This window comes from Lissotriton vulgaris, chromosome 8, assembly GCF_964263255.1.
Source record: "Lissotriton vulgaris chromosome 8, aLisVul1.2, whole genome shotgun sequence".
Taxonomy (NCBI): Eukaryota; Metazoa; Chordata; class Amphibia; order Caudata; family Salamandridae; genus Lissotriton; species Lissotriton vulgaris.
In genome coordinates, this window is record NC_141696.1 from 1,488,979,543 (window position 1) to 1,488,994,039 (window position 14,497).

The 14,497-nt window shown below is 41.2% G+C and overlaps 1 protein-coding gene across 1 annotated transcript in view; it reads left to right on the forward strand.

Moving 5' to 3' along the window:
• The window catches only part of LOC147698978 (uncharacterized), a 154,775-nt gene that overhangs the window by 16,537 nt on the left and 123,741 nt on the right, over positions 1-14,497 (forward strand). The window contains exons 2-3 of the mRNA XM_086935574.1: positions 2,385-2,441; positions 8,845-8,882. Of these exons, the coding sequence (XP_086791700.1) occupies positions 2,385-2,441; positions 8,845-8,882 (95 nt within the window). The remainder of the gene's footprint in view (positions 1-2,384; positions 2,442-8,844; positions 8,883-14,497) is intronic.

A 14,497-nucleotide genomic window follows, 5' to 3' on the forward strand; every position in this document is an offset into this window, starting at 1 on the left:
ATATAAACTCTCGTGAGTGCCTAAAACAGCAAACACGCTTTCATTGAGACAACAAAGGGCTTGCCTGCTTGAGAAAGATGTTTCATTCTCCGTGGAAAGCTTTTTCATCCTGTTGTTTATGGTCAATCACTCACTGTTTGAAAGCCAACAAAATGCCCACATTCAGCTACCACCAATGATAATGATATTAATTTCAGTGCTACCTTTCTCTTTATTATACTGTTGCAGAGTCCTTTGAAAACACGCCCAGAAACCATTCTAACCTCTTGCACACTAAAAACTTCTCGGCGCAGCCTTCTCTTTTTGACAGGAAGCAAGCTCTGCACGTATTGAAACAGCTTAAGGTGTAAAGATAGCCATAAGGGAGTTGTTAGCCAATAAAAAAAAAACAATTTATTTGAGGTCGCGTTGGTGCATTTAAAAAAGTGTATTATATTATTTTTAAAGTACATTATAAAAATGTGTTTGTAGACATCAAAGGGAGGTGTCCTGAACTTTGCAATGCCGTATAAAATTGTGCTTAATTGCCATCGGCAAAAAAAGCGTGACTTTCCTTAACATTTTTTTTAATGTTATGTGAAGGTTTTGAAAGTGCTACGTGCATCTCAAAGGCAGCGCAAAATGGTATTTAATGTATACGTTTCGTACGGGAAGTGTTTGTCTTAAAAAAGTAACGTGTGGCAAGCTGCATAATTGTGTATTTCATATAGCATTCTGTACGCATAACTTTGAAGCCACATTTATAGTTTATTTATTCCTAATCGCACATACGTTTACAGAATGTATCTCAAATCACTTTTACCGATACATTTGCGACAAAAGTTTCTGTCACACCACGTACAGCGACATTTCTTTGTTTCGTACACACTTGCGGTCTTTCCATGCGCCGGAAAGTGAGCGTTAGAAGGGCAAGTAAAGGTGTCCTGTGTTTATCCATCCGCATTTATCAAGTGTTTGGGTGAACCTAAGGGCCTGTCTTAAAATCTTAAATAGGAGAAAATGTAACTGTTTCAACAGTTGGAGGAGTAGGATCACACATGCACAAAGGCTATCACCTAGATTTCTAAGGGTTTTCCAGCCATAGCTGCCGACTTTAAAACTGGAGAACTAGGTTCGAGTCTCAGCGCTGGCTGAACATCCTGTGATTCTGGGCAAATCACTTAATCTCTCGGTGCCTACCAAAAATGAATGTGTCCTGGTGTAACGTTTCTAGCTGGCTGAATTTGTCCTGTTGGTTGCCAGGGTGCAGCCATTGCAAAAGGTGAGAGCACCCAGAAAGTGGTAATTTTTGGGGTCCTTACAAAAGGCTGAAATACTTCTGCTACTCTTTTGAAAACCCTCAGCACAGCATCATAAAAAAGTTGATGCAAATAGTACCGAATGGCGGGGTTGGGAGCAGTGCCTCAGACTTCCTTGTTTTTTCAGGATGAATGGGTAAGGAAATTGCTCCATATGGACAAAAACTTAGAAATATGCAAGTGCCTTCTACTGCCAGCTGCACCCTTGTGTCTTGACCCTCCAGCAGACTGTACACAGGGGTCAAGTTATGGAAAACTGGCTCCTGCCTGTAAATCTACAAAATTCATATATTTATATTTACTACGATTTGAGCCCTTAGCCGCTATACGTTTTAGAAACCTGAACGCAAGATATTCATTGGTGCTCCACTCTTGATAATGAATTATATAAAAATAATAATGCCTCGGGATAAATAACCAAAATATACAATACAATGAAGAGATAGCTCAATTACCCCTTCCTATGAGTATTATTCACTTGAAAAATCTATATTATATTTTCATCAGAAATCAAAGGCAATTCAACATAGTCTAACATGCTGATTTTGAAAGAAAACTTTTTTGTATTTATTTTGCAATTTTCAATATTTAAGTCAATATGTATTCCTTTTTTTACACACACACACACACACACATATATATATATACATTTACATCACAAAAACATATATAGAATATTTACATTAAAACAAACAAACATGTATATTTTCTTCTTTCTCGTTGCCCTACTAAATCTATAAGGATGCTCTTCAAATTATTTTTCCAACACAAGCATTTCTTTAAACAGAAAATCACCCTTCAAGAAGGACTACTAGGCCTATTACCCCAACCTCAATCTTGTTGTAGTACTCTTTACGCATTTCATTCACAATGTTTTAAATTTTTACGGGTGTCTTGAATTTAACTGTCAATGATTTGAGCCCTTAGCCGCTAAAAGTTTTAGAAAAGTGCATGCAAGATATTCATTGGTGCTCAACTCTTGATAATGATCCTTGCTTAAAACTTGGAAGAGCTGTGTGTCTGAGTTTTCATCATTATGTTCCCCATGCATGAGTTTTTAAAGCAGTGCTTTGTTCTTTTTCACAGGTGTCCCCCCGGCTTTCAGGAATCCCCTTCCGGATATTTGCTCACTTGACTAATACGGTGAGTATACTGCCCAGCACCCTTATGTTCTTCTAGATGTGGGGAAAAGAGATCCTAATTTGCTGAAAATAAGTTGAATTACAGGGAGATTGTTGTGTGCATGATCACATGGTGTGTCAAAGAGAAGTTGTGGTGTTAGGGGCTAGATCTTTCTTTGTTTCGCTTCTTGTGTCTAGCTTTCATTCAATTTGTGCGTGTTTGGCACATACCTCCGGATAAAGCTATATTTAACGTGATTTGCCCCCAAATGAATTGGCTTTCCCGTTCATTCCTATGGGCCTAAAGGCCCATAGGAATGAATGGGGAGTCATTCCTTATTTGCGATTCGCAATTAGCGAATCGCAAATTAGGAAGCAATTCCAAGGGTGCCAGGGTGTCCAAAGAACACCCTGTAGCACCCCTGAAATGGTAATGTCCACTGGTGTTGCGCACACACATGTCCCAAGGACATGTGTGTGTGTAACATACAACTTAGAAAAATGCACTAGAGTGCATTTTTCTAAGTTTTTGCTATTTACCACGTAGTTAGACTTCACGGTAAATAGCTGCCCCAGATAGCGATTTCGCAATTTGAAAATGGTTCATGAATTGCATTTAAGGAATCTCAAATTGACATTCCTTAAATGCAATTAATCGCAATTTAACGATTTCTAGATTTGCGATTTTTGCATTTGGGGTGATGCATCCCAAATGCAAAAATAGCGCTCGCAAAGGGCCAGATTCTCAGAATCTGGCCCTTTGCGAGCTGATTCAGGTTTGATGAATCTGGCTGCAAATCTGTATAGAATTCCGAGATCATGCTGTCCTTTAAAAGTCACACCCCTGTCTCCTAACAACAACTACTCTGGGCTCATCTGTTAAAACCGCCAAACAGTGCATGAATTCACCCACCCTGCCCTGTCACTAAAGATCACAACTCAGTCCTATTCATTTAATCCACCACATAGAGACTCGAGAAAATGCATGTCAAGGTTTCCTTAAGAGTGCAAGACGAATCCCAACAACAGAAAAAAAACACTACTAACCCGGGGCTCCAGAGCAGCATGCTACCCAGAGTAAGGCTCTACAACACCTCAACAAGGATATGTGCTATATAAATGCAATTACAATACAAATACCACATGTAACCCACACTAATACTAATACCCCAGCTCTCAGTGGTTGGGCAGTGGATTGTAGTTCATACAGGCTGCATAATAATTCCCTTTTACCTCTTGACATTCTTACACTCACATAAGACAACATTGCTAAGGGTTATGTCCATCACCCAGTGCTGCACCAGTCCACAGCAAATAAACCCCCCCATCACCAACTGATCAGGCAGGCAATACCAGAAGAGATCTTTCACATGCCGCTGGCTAATGGAGGTATTTTAATTTAGTCCACCCCTGCAGGTACCTATCAGCTACATACTGTGAACGCTTCCTGACCCCTGACAATGATAATCATAAATTGGATGATTTTGATAAATTCCATTCCAGCAGATCTATCTACCATTAACATATGTCTGCTCTGGACTTTAAACTTTATACAAAATAATTCAGAATAGACCACCCTAGGCAGTAACCTGCTAAGTGGATTATGATCAAAAGAAATACCATTAAGGGTCCTGCTGAGCTGCTCAAAGCTGCCAAGTTGCCGAAAACCATAAACTGTGCATATTTCACACGTCTTCATCCATCACTCTGCTCAGCCCTGCATCCCAGAACATGATTACTGCGCCTCGTTGGCCCTCACACACATAACAGAAATACTTCCCACAAAGGATAAAAGGAAAGACAACACAATTGAACCACACACCCTTCAAGGTGTAACATACACCGCAGCGCCACCACACAAGGCTAGTGGCCATATATAAAAATTGGAATTCAATTGCAGAGTTCCTGCCGTGCTAGCCCATGGCACTGGTCCAGTAATAGCTATTGTATTTAGAATGGCATTTTAGGGATGTATGACGGTACAACGCGTACCGTTACGACGCAGGTTTTACAACGCAAGTCGTTACAACGACTTGCGTTGGGGGGCGCTGGATAGTGAATAGTTTCATTTACTATTCCAACTCCAGTCCCCGTGGATAGTAGGGAAGGTGTTGGATAGTAAATTAAACGATTACCTATCCTAGAGCGCCCTCCAGCGAAAGTCGTTGTAATGACTTTCGTTGTTAAACCTGCGTCGTAACGGTACTTCGTTGTAAAAGTTCTGTTGTAAAGGACGTTCCCCCATTTTAGTGTATCCAGGGTATTGTTCAAAAGCAGAAGATCCTGGTAAACATTAGTTATTAGTATTAACAAATGAGTCTAAATTGGGCAGTGACAGAAACTATTTACACCTATGAAGGTTAATTATTTTTATATATATGTTGTCTAATTCCATGCATAAATGAACCATACTATATGTTATATATGCTGCAAACAAATCTTATCCATGCTACAAACCTTTCAGTTGTGGCTCCTTTAAAAAAGGAGCATTGGCAAGACTAATTGCTCTCAGCTATGTGATTTGAGTGTAGGGGTGCTGGCTTTGTCAATGTTTGTCTTTCAAAATATTGTTTAAAAACAAGTAAAAGGAAAGAATTCTAAAATGCTGGAGCAAACATATCTTATGGTTTCTCAGAACTGTACATCGATTTAAGTGTTTTCAAACTTTAAATCTGGCATGTTTTTTCTCAGATGCTTTCACTCAGGGAACTCTGGACAGAATTTAAAATAATAAATTAGACTTAGAATGTAAAGGGAAATGCTTGCAAGATCTTATTTACTTTCCACGTGATTCATCCATTTGGTCTTCTGCAGTAGCCCAGGAAGTAGAGTTATTGATCACCAGGAGAAGTGTCTTGCTAAGTACATTTTCTGCCTCACAGACCAACTGAGTGAATGCTGCAGATGACCCTTCTCCCAGAGCCATAAAAGCATTTGTGTGCCAAAGCTTGTGCTTTCATGCAATTAAGTTGGCATAATGCAAGAATAACAATTACATTCTTTTCTTCAGGATTACCCCATCAAAAATATCTCTGTTTCTCAGCTTTTACAGTCAAACAGAGACGGGAGAGAAGCAATACAGCGAGAGGAGGAGAAACAGGCATTTTAGAGGGGGAAGCCGCACAAAAGGGACATAGCTAGAAAACACATGCACTCTCATGGAATGCTAAATATAAAAGAAATAAGTAGTCCCCTATTATGAGCAGTTGAAGGATAGAAGACAACCAATCAACAGAATCCTAGAGATGCTGTGCTTCAAGGGAGGGACAAACGTAAGAAGAGAAAGGAAAGCTTTCGAAAAAGAAGCAAGCAACTCAGAGTGGCAATAAAGCCAACCAATGATAAGTAATGGCCCGCCTCTAGGACCACTTTTCATTTACAATAGGTCTCTCGCAATCAGACAGCTTTCGCTGGTGGCAGACGAGATCTAGCAATAGGTTTACACTGTTTAAAAAAAAAATTTGATGCAACACCTGATTAGAGAATTTGGATGAATCTTTTCTTTTATTGGCATTTGTATGGTACGGTCCTATTCCTTGTGAGGCCTGATGGGGTTGAGTAAGAAGCTATTCCCTTGCTATATATGGTTGGAAGACTATTGGTTGATGTGTAGTCCTTCGGGGGTATCTTTTTGTGGAGTGAGTGAGGCTCGAAAATTGTGTTCTGATCAGGTTGGAGCAAACATACAACAGTGCATTATTGTTTGTAATTTGACTTTCATTTGTACCTTTGATGAAAATCAATAAAAAGATTTTAAAAAAAGACATACAACAGTGCATTGCACAGAGTTGAGATGCAAAAGACTATGAGTTATACCATTGAAATGTTTTATACAAACCTATGCCCCTCTTCTCACCCAGAAGCAGCAAGGAATAGAACAGAAACATAACCCAAGTAAATCACAAACTCTACTCCTAGATTGGCCTCTGGGTCTACCAAGAAATGCAAAACAAATAAATCCCCAATAGAAGACTATTTAATGGAGTCCATTAAAAATCAAAACACATTGTATGTGACACTAATTGGTTATAGACTGAAGCCTTTTCTTTTAGGCAGGATACTTGCATGTGGGTCAAATTATTTTACATATTTGGAGAGTATCTGTATAGGTCTGCAGTTGTTTCAGCTTGCAATATAAAAATGCCAGAGTCTTCATCAGGACTTTCATAAGTAGTAGTAATAAATGTATTACAATCAATCCATAAAATCACATTCAAACAGATAAATATAATCATCATTTTAATTTAAACATTTGATAATTAATCTCAAGATTCAAACTTAATACAGGTAGCTTCTCAGAAACAATATAATACAACCCCTAGGACAGATTGAAGTAGGAATGATAAGGTGTAAAATTACCAAACCACCCAATCATGTTAAGGGGGTTGCTTGATGACCTAAAAATATGTATATACCCTCTAGTAAAACATACTGGGGGCAGACCGCATTTACGGTATAAGATTACCCAACCAGATTTATTCAGTATCCTTAGCCATAAAGCATAAGCCGTTTACGCGTACGTTTCATGCCGAGTATAACAAATACAAAACAGCAAATACTATTTGTTCCTTGAAATCACTTTTTAGAATCCTTAATGCCTCCCAATAATGCCTCACGCCCACAAGTTTACACACAGCAATGATCCATTTCTTGCGGGCGGATAGGAAATGGGGGCAAAAGAATAAAAAATTGTGTCTCTGTCTCTTCAGTCTGTGGGCAATGTGGTGGAGACTGCGTTTTCCCACTTTGATGTGGAAGTTCTTATTGGAAGAAGGCCACATCTAAATTGGACATATAAGGAGATACTGAGGCCCCTAAGGTAGCCTTGTATTTCCTCTTGATTGCAGATGCTTCCTGATGTAAGATAGTATTCATTTTTTCCAGTTGTGCCCCACGTGTCTGGTTATCTGCTAATCTGACTCCTAGGTAATCAAAGATGCAGATTAATTTACAAAAAACTTTGATTTTGATGGGTTAAGTTCTAGTCCCCTCTTGACACAAAAGGTTGCAAAAGCATTCAGTTCTGACTAAACCCAAGGGGGTTCTAGATATGAGTAAAGTGTCATCTGCGAACATTAATATCGGGACAGGAACACCAGGGGACTTTGGAGCATTGCGTCTACGTTGACATAGCCATTTAACTACTCCATTAATATCAAAACTAAAGAGAGTAGGTGCAAGGACAAACCCCTGCCTTACTGTCCGGTTGATACTAATTTTGCCCATAAGGTCCACTCCCGAACTCCATCTCACCTGAGCATATGGTTCAGCATGGAGCACCCTCAAAATCCAGAGTAAGTCACTTGGGATTCTATAGTAATTTTGCTGCCATCTAGACAATACAAATTCCAGAAGTGCCCTGCAGATTCGAAAGATAGCAATTATTTTCTATGTAGCTGTAGATTCAAGTAATCGCTTTAATTTAGAGAATTTGTTTCTTAGCAGTTGGATCCCATCTTTGTAGGTTTTCTGCGCGGTATGCAGCTGTAATGGAGAAGTTTCAGCTGTTCATTTGAGCTTATGGTCGGCCTGAAATTTGGAATTAGAGCGAAGCTGCTTCTCCTAGCAGTGAGCGTGCCATCTGTGTGTTATTATTTCCACCATAGGTATTAGAAAGAAGGGAAAGGGAAGAATGAATGTAAAGGAAGGCAGAAGATGTCCTGCAAGTGAGTGTCTGTCAATGAGATATCCATGGTTTGGAATATGAAATTGGACTATGTGTGCTACCCGAAACATTAAATCCAGTGTGAAACAGCAGATTTCTAGGAAAGTTGTGTCATCTAAAAATGTGACTTCCTTGTTTCTCTGGCTTAAGAGGGTGCTGGTTTGTAAATGCTTTCAAGCTCCTCAGCTATGGCGGAGGAGCGTCGCCCGTCTACCAACAGCCTAAACACTTTAAAAAATAAGATGATATTACACCCTTGTTTATTATTGTTTTATTTTTTCTCTTGGAGCCGAGGCTTAGGGGCGGGGCCAAGGTATGACAGGCTGGAGGGGGAGCACTGCTATTCATTGCTCACGACGGTCTGGCTAAACCGTCATGGGCACTGAAGCTATCACCAACCCCAGCTGCATTGCCGGGTTGGATAGAGCAGGCACAGGCTCCCAGTGTAACTGGAACGCAGCTCAACGTCGCTCAGGCCAATCCTGACGCTGCTTTTAGCAGCATGAGAGCAGTGTCTGGATTTGTTGCAGTGCACTCTGGGACCCTGTGTCTGCAGAAGAGAGGGGCGCAATGCTGCAGGTAAGAGTTAACAAAAATATATATACATATATTTTTGCCTCGTCCGTCCACCCTCCCGACTCCTCTGCCTGCTACTCTGTAAACAGACCAGCCTCTACTGCTTTCAAGAAAGTACCTGTAGTACTGCCTATTGAGTGAGACTCGTGAGTCATTTACAGTAATCGCCTCCTTCTCTTTCCAGGTCTTTGGGCAGTATTGTTTATTGCCGCTGGTGATGAGGTAAGTGATTTTTAAAGATTCATTTATTACAGCTGATCATTTGTGGCCTTTCTTGTGTGATGCAGCACGAAGAGTATGTTGCTTTCTTTAATATTTAAGAACTTCTGAGTTCACGTGGTCTCTATGACTAAAGCATATGGTTAAAGACTGATGCTACTTTCCAGGACTAGGGGCAACAACAAAATGTTGCATTCAGGATTAGTTATCTCAAAAACTTTTCTGAAAATTGTGCTTAACTAAAACATAAGGAATTTTTGGATAAAAGTGATATTTTATGATTCCTCCCTCTGTAAATAGGATTTTGAGTAAGTTGAACCCCTCTGACTTCTCCCTGTAGGTACCCTCCTCTGCTCCCAAGAATAGCCTTATGCTTGAATAGGGTCTGCCACACTCACCCCCTTCGTTCTACCCCGCTGCTCACCCTTGTTTCAAGGTACTCTCCTCGTACCCTAAACCTTGGTTCTAAGAAGAGGCTTATATATCTTTGGAACACGTGGCAGAGTACTAATATATCAATATAGCTCACGTAGCTGGTTATCTTGGCCATTAAAGGCCCGCTCTAGCTAGCGTTAAAGGCAGAGATGAAGGCAGGAGCCTTTAACAAGGGAGCGGGACTTAAATGCCGGTATAATCCAGCTAAGGAGGGATATAAGGCTTTTAGAACATTCCGCCACTAGAGGACAGACCGTTCTAACAAAGCCTTCAGGGAGCCCGGGGGGGGATTGAAATCCCCTCGTTCTCCGCGAGGCCTTTTTTCACAGCTACTGCTGTAAACAAACTTTGGAATGTTAGAGCTCCGGGCTTCTACTGGCCATTAGAAGCCCGGAGCAATCTATTTTCAATGTAGCGCCTAACATTCCAGCGTTCTAATATCATTTCAAACTTGAATGATGAGAGCTCCATTGAACATAATGGAGTGGCTTTGGACCAATAATGGCTGATAGAGACCTGCTCCTACATTCCAGTGTTTGTCTATTTCTCCCTTTTTAAATTAGAACATTCTACCCTCACTGTCTGGAATGTTCCAATAGCTCCTATGATTCTGGCTACACCTGTTGTTAAAGGCCCTCACCATTGTTATAGGCCCTTGCCTTCAGCTCGGGCTGACAACTAGGGCTCAGGGCCATTAAAAATGAGTACAGCCCTCAGTACCAGACTATAGATTTTTCAAGATTTATTTATTTATTTAAGTGATCGGTCTTTTAACCCCTTCGCTGCGGCGGCTATTCTGCCGCAGCGCTACGGGAGAGGTGGGGCCGCGCGGCGGTCCCGTGCTAGTGACGGAACCGCTCCGTCACGGCCCGCGGGTGAGCTGTGCTTGTGAAGGAACGGTTCTGTCACGGCCCCGCCCGCTCTTCAGAACGTCCAGCGCAGGCGCGGAATTCGCGCCGCGCAGGCGCGGCGAGCGGGCGGTGACGGAACCGTTCCGCCACCAGCACAACCCACCCGAGGCTCGTGACGGAACGGTTCCGTCACGAGCATGGGAGGGGTTAAAAACAAAAACCATTACACCAATGGCATTTATAATAGTACTAGTGCATACTTATATAAACACGTAAAATCATTAGTAGAGACTATAATAAGAGGAAGTCAATAGCAAGACATTATGAAACTGGGTCTGCTCTAGCCCTACTAGAGAGTGTAGTAGGCACCCAGTTGCAATCCAAATGTAAATCAAACTCTCCCGCGGTTCTTTAAGTATATATTTTTCTTTTAAACATTAGTGTTCTGATGACCTCTGACCTACCGTCCAGCCTTCTGCATCATTTTGCTTCCACAGATTCTGAACTTGCGCGGCTGGTCCCTCGGTGCCTTCTAAAAGGAGTAACTGAATGACTAAATGTGTTTTATAGTGCACTCATACGCTACGAAGTCTCAAGGCGCTAGGGCATATCTGCACTTTTAAAGAGGTCGAGCACAATGTCAGATGTCTGCCTGGATCTTTACATTTCGGGTTGTGGTGCAACTGTAGCTTTGCCTAGCTTTATCTCTTGGTCGGATATTTACAACTTTGTTGCATTTACGACCTTTGCCCCTCCTATTTACCATGGTTTAGACATTAACCTTGTACCCACCCTTGAAAGAAAGGACAGAAACTCCGATTTTTGCAGGCAGTAAAAGGTCAAGCATTCATGACGTGGAGATAGCAGGTGGATTCATGCAGTTCCTAGAAGAGGAGTGGCTGTTCATGGTGGCACACGGTGGGAATGAGGGTGCAGTTGGATACTTCTTCATGCTAATCGGAGAGGGGCGTGGCCTAAGGAAGGGCACCACTCTGGAGTCTGAAGAGGACTCTTTTATGTTTTGCAGAGTTGGATTCTCTAAGAAACAATTGGCTCCAAAAACTTAAAGCCTCTGCTCCCCTTTCTATTTAGGCCTCTAGCACTCGATTCTCCTAGAATGTTGCCCTTCCAAGAAAACCATTTGTGCGACTGAAAATTTGAAATATTAGTTCACAGATTAAGAAAAACAGTTTTTTTTAAACTGCATGAATAGGGTGGATTGTCTATAGTCGGTTTGGATTTGTTAGCGTGTTTGAGAGGTCCGATCTGCAAACGTCAGTGAATGCATTTGTGTATATTCATGTACTCTGTGCAAAAAGTTTCCCACCCTGGAAACGCATTCAAATTTTCTCTGGTCATGAGCAGGAGTCTTTGAGTTTTGAGGTGGGAAGAGGGAGAACTCTCCAGCATTTAATGGGCTTGTAGGGAAGTGGGTTGCTCTACAGATTAATATATTTTCCCTGTGGAGCATGAAATTACATTCAATTTAATTCAGATGTGTGACCAGCATGGCTACCCCAAACAGGGGTTCCCAGCTCTATCAGAAAATGAACAGAGCAAAACCAAGAAACCAGAAGAACCCAGTCTTAAGCATCTTCCTGAACATCGCATAAGATTTACATAGGCGGAGAGTAAGTGGCGAGGAGTTCCATAGTTTAGGCCTAAAAAAGCGAAGGACGACTTTCCTGTCTTGCCAGCCTTACATTTGGGATAGTGGCCAGATTGCAGTAACCCGACCAAAGCTCTTGCTTGGGGATGTAAGGATGGATCGGGGATCAAAGATATAGAGGACCAGCCTGATGCATATCTTTATACACAAAGCACAGCGACTTATACGTTATGCATTTTGCTGTCAGGAGCCGGAGATGTTGGCAAACTGAAGCACTATGAAGAATATGGCATAGTAAACAGGCTGCTGCATTCCGAACAATTTGCAGGCGCTTTACTCTTGAACTAGCAGCACCCTAGTAGAGTACATTGCTATAATCCAATCTAAAGATTATTAGAGCCTGCACAATATTTTTGGGATTCAGTATACGCAGATTCTTAATATATGCCCAGCACCTTACTGGCCACCTCTTCCCCCAATGCCCAGGTGAGGTACAGTGCCATTTGAGGAAATCATGATCCTCCTGTAATCCCTGCCTCGCGTGGCATAGGTCAGTCGCAAGATGGCCACTGATGTAATGTTATTCCTGACCTGCACCTTCTGCAGTTGTTACATAGGTTTATTCCAGCAGAGGCGGGAATTGAGGCACATGGCCACACAAGGCGTCAGTGGCGGAGCCAATATCCAATGCAAAAACACAGCTGTGCACATTATTTACAGAATCCTGGAAAAGTGCCAGGCAGTATACAGATTTACTAATATAGGTGATTTTAATTTCACAGAATGATGATTGGGTGAGATCTGTCCTTTTCATCTGATACAACTTTCTGTGGCTGCAGTATTTTGGACAAAATATTTTGCAATATTTTGACTAAACAGCTGTCCCGTTTTGGGGAAGGTTTAATATTTCCATTTAATGCTGTAAACGCTGGCCTTTGGTTTTCCATGTGCCCAGAGTTGTAGGCAGCAGTTATATTACGAATTTATTAATAAATGCCTATAGATTCCCTTTTTAGACTAAAGTCTGCCTTAACTTTTTTTACGTCTTCTATGTTGATGAATATATTTATTAAGTGGCTAATAGGGTCTTTAAATACTATATTTATAAATCTAACAAAGTTGTACTTCATTTGTCTACTTATGTTTGGGGAGAGGATGTAGCCTTACGGCTAGAGCGGTCGACCTCAAAGCTAGGGAACCGGGTTCGAGTCTCTGCAGGAACGTTCACAATCCTGTGACTCTGGGCAAATCACTTAATCTCCCCGTGCCATAAATGAAATCCACAGTTTCACCTCAATTTTCCTAAGCCAAAGAGAGTCACATTCGTAGACTTCTTAGGGCCCGAAGGATGCCAGTGCCGGTTGTCACACTCTGTCTGTCTTGCTAGCGAGACGCAAAGGAATTCCCTTTCTCAATCACATGAATAATCAGTCAAGTGATCATAGCATATAAGGATTTACCCCTCAGGGGATCTTTGTGGAGCCATCTAGATGCATTAAGCAGAGGTTTCAATAAATAGGAGCAGTGTGCTGGTAGCACCACCCTTTAATCTTCGTGGGAGACATCTAACATTTTCCTGAAGAAGTTGGTTTGGATCAACATAAATCCACCGAAACGCGTCAATGCAGCTTTTGCGACATTAAATTGACATAAAAGTTGATGGAAATAAGAAAACTGTATACGCCATGGTGCATTCTTATCAATGATTTGGCTTACGATTAGTGCATTCCCAATCACAAATAAGAATGTGCCTTTGTGGCGCTGGAAGCTACTCTGATCTGTTAACTAAAGAATGACCTTTTGGCATTCAGAGTGGTATTTTAGTGCAGTTTCTAGCTTCTGCCTGCTCAGATTTGAGAGTACCATTTGGGTCCTTTTTTTCAAATTCACCTCCTTCTTGTTACATTATTCTGAAAGAGTTTTGAGTCCATCCAAAAACCATGAGTATGCTCTATTAGAAGTGATGTGTGTCTACATTTTTCCTGGTGCAAATTGTTCCACTCAGGTACTGATGTTACTATTGCACCATTCTACCGTCTAGAGGCTCTTACCCTCATGAGGCCACTCAGTGTCTCCTCTTGTAATAATTTGAGTCCCCGTTTTAACAATTGGGTTTTATGATTGCGATATAATGGGAGATTGAATTTGACTTGCCTCTTTTCCTGCCTAACTCCATCAAAATGAAACCATATTGAACTCAACCTCCTGTAAGAAGCCCTGATATTGAAATAATGCTAATGCAACAGTGGTTACATAGCACATACATAGGCTGTTATACTATTATACCAGAACCCCGGACAACTCATTTAGTTTATAGTCAAAATAATATTCCTGTAAAGTGCTCTCCTCATGAACAGCAGGAAGATTAACCACATTTGTGTCGTAAGAATTTGTGCAATTTAGGGACATTACTGATTCTGAGACGAATGGAAAGTGATGCTGCATCTGCACCATTGCAAAAAGTGAAGATCATCATTGAGAGCTTCTTTTTAATGACAATCATGTTGATTTCCCCAGCTATGATTGAAAGTATTTTAGCAACATTGACTTTAGTTCAACTTTTATAAACAATTCCTCGTCTACTGATAGTTTGGTAAATATATCTGTGGTCGAGGCTTGTGCAGTAGACGCTTATGCTTCTTACCACTTTGACCTATTGGAGGACGGCAGTATTGATGCTTTGGGAATGTAGTAAATGTGGTTGAAAGATCATTTCACAGACA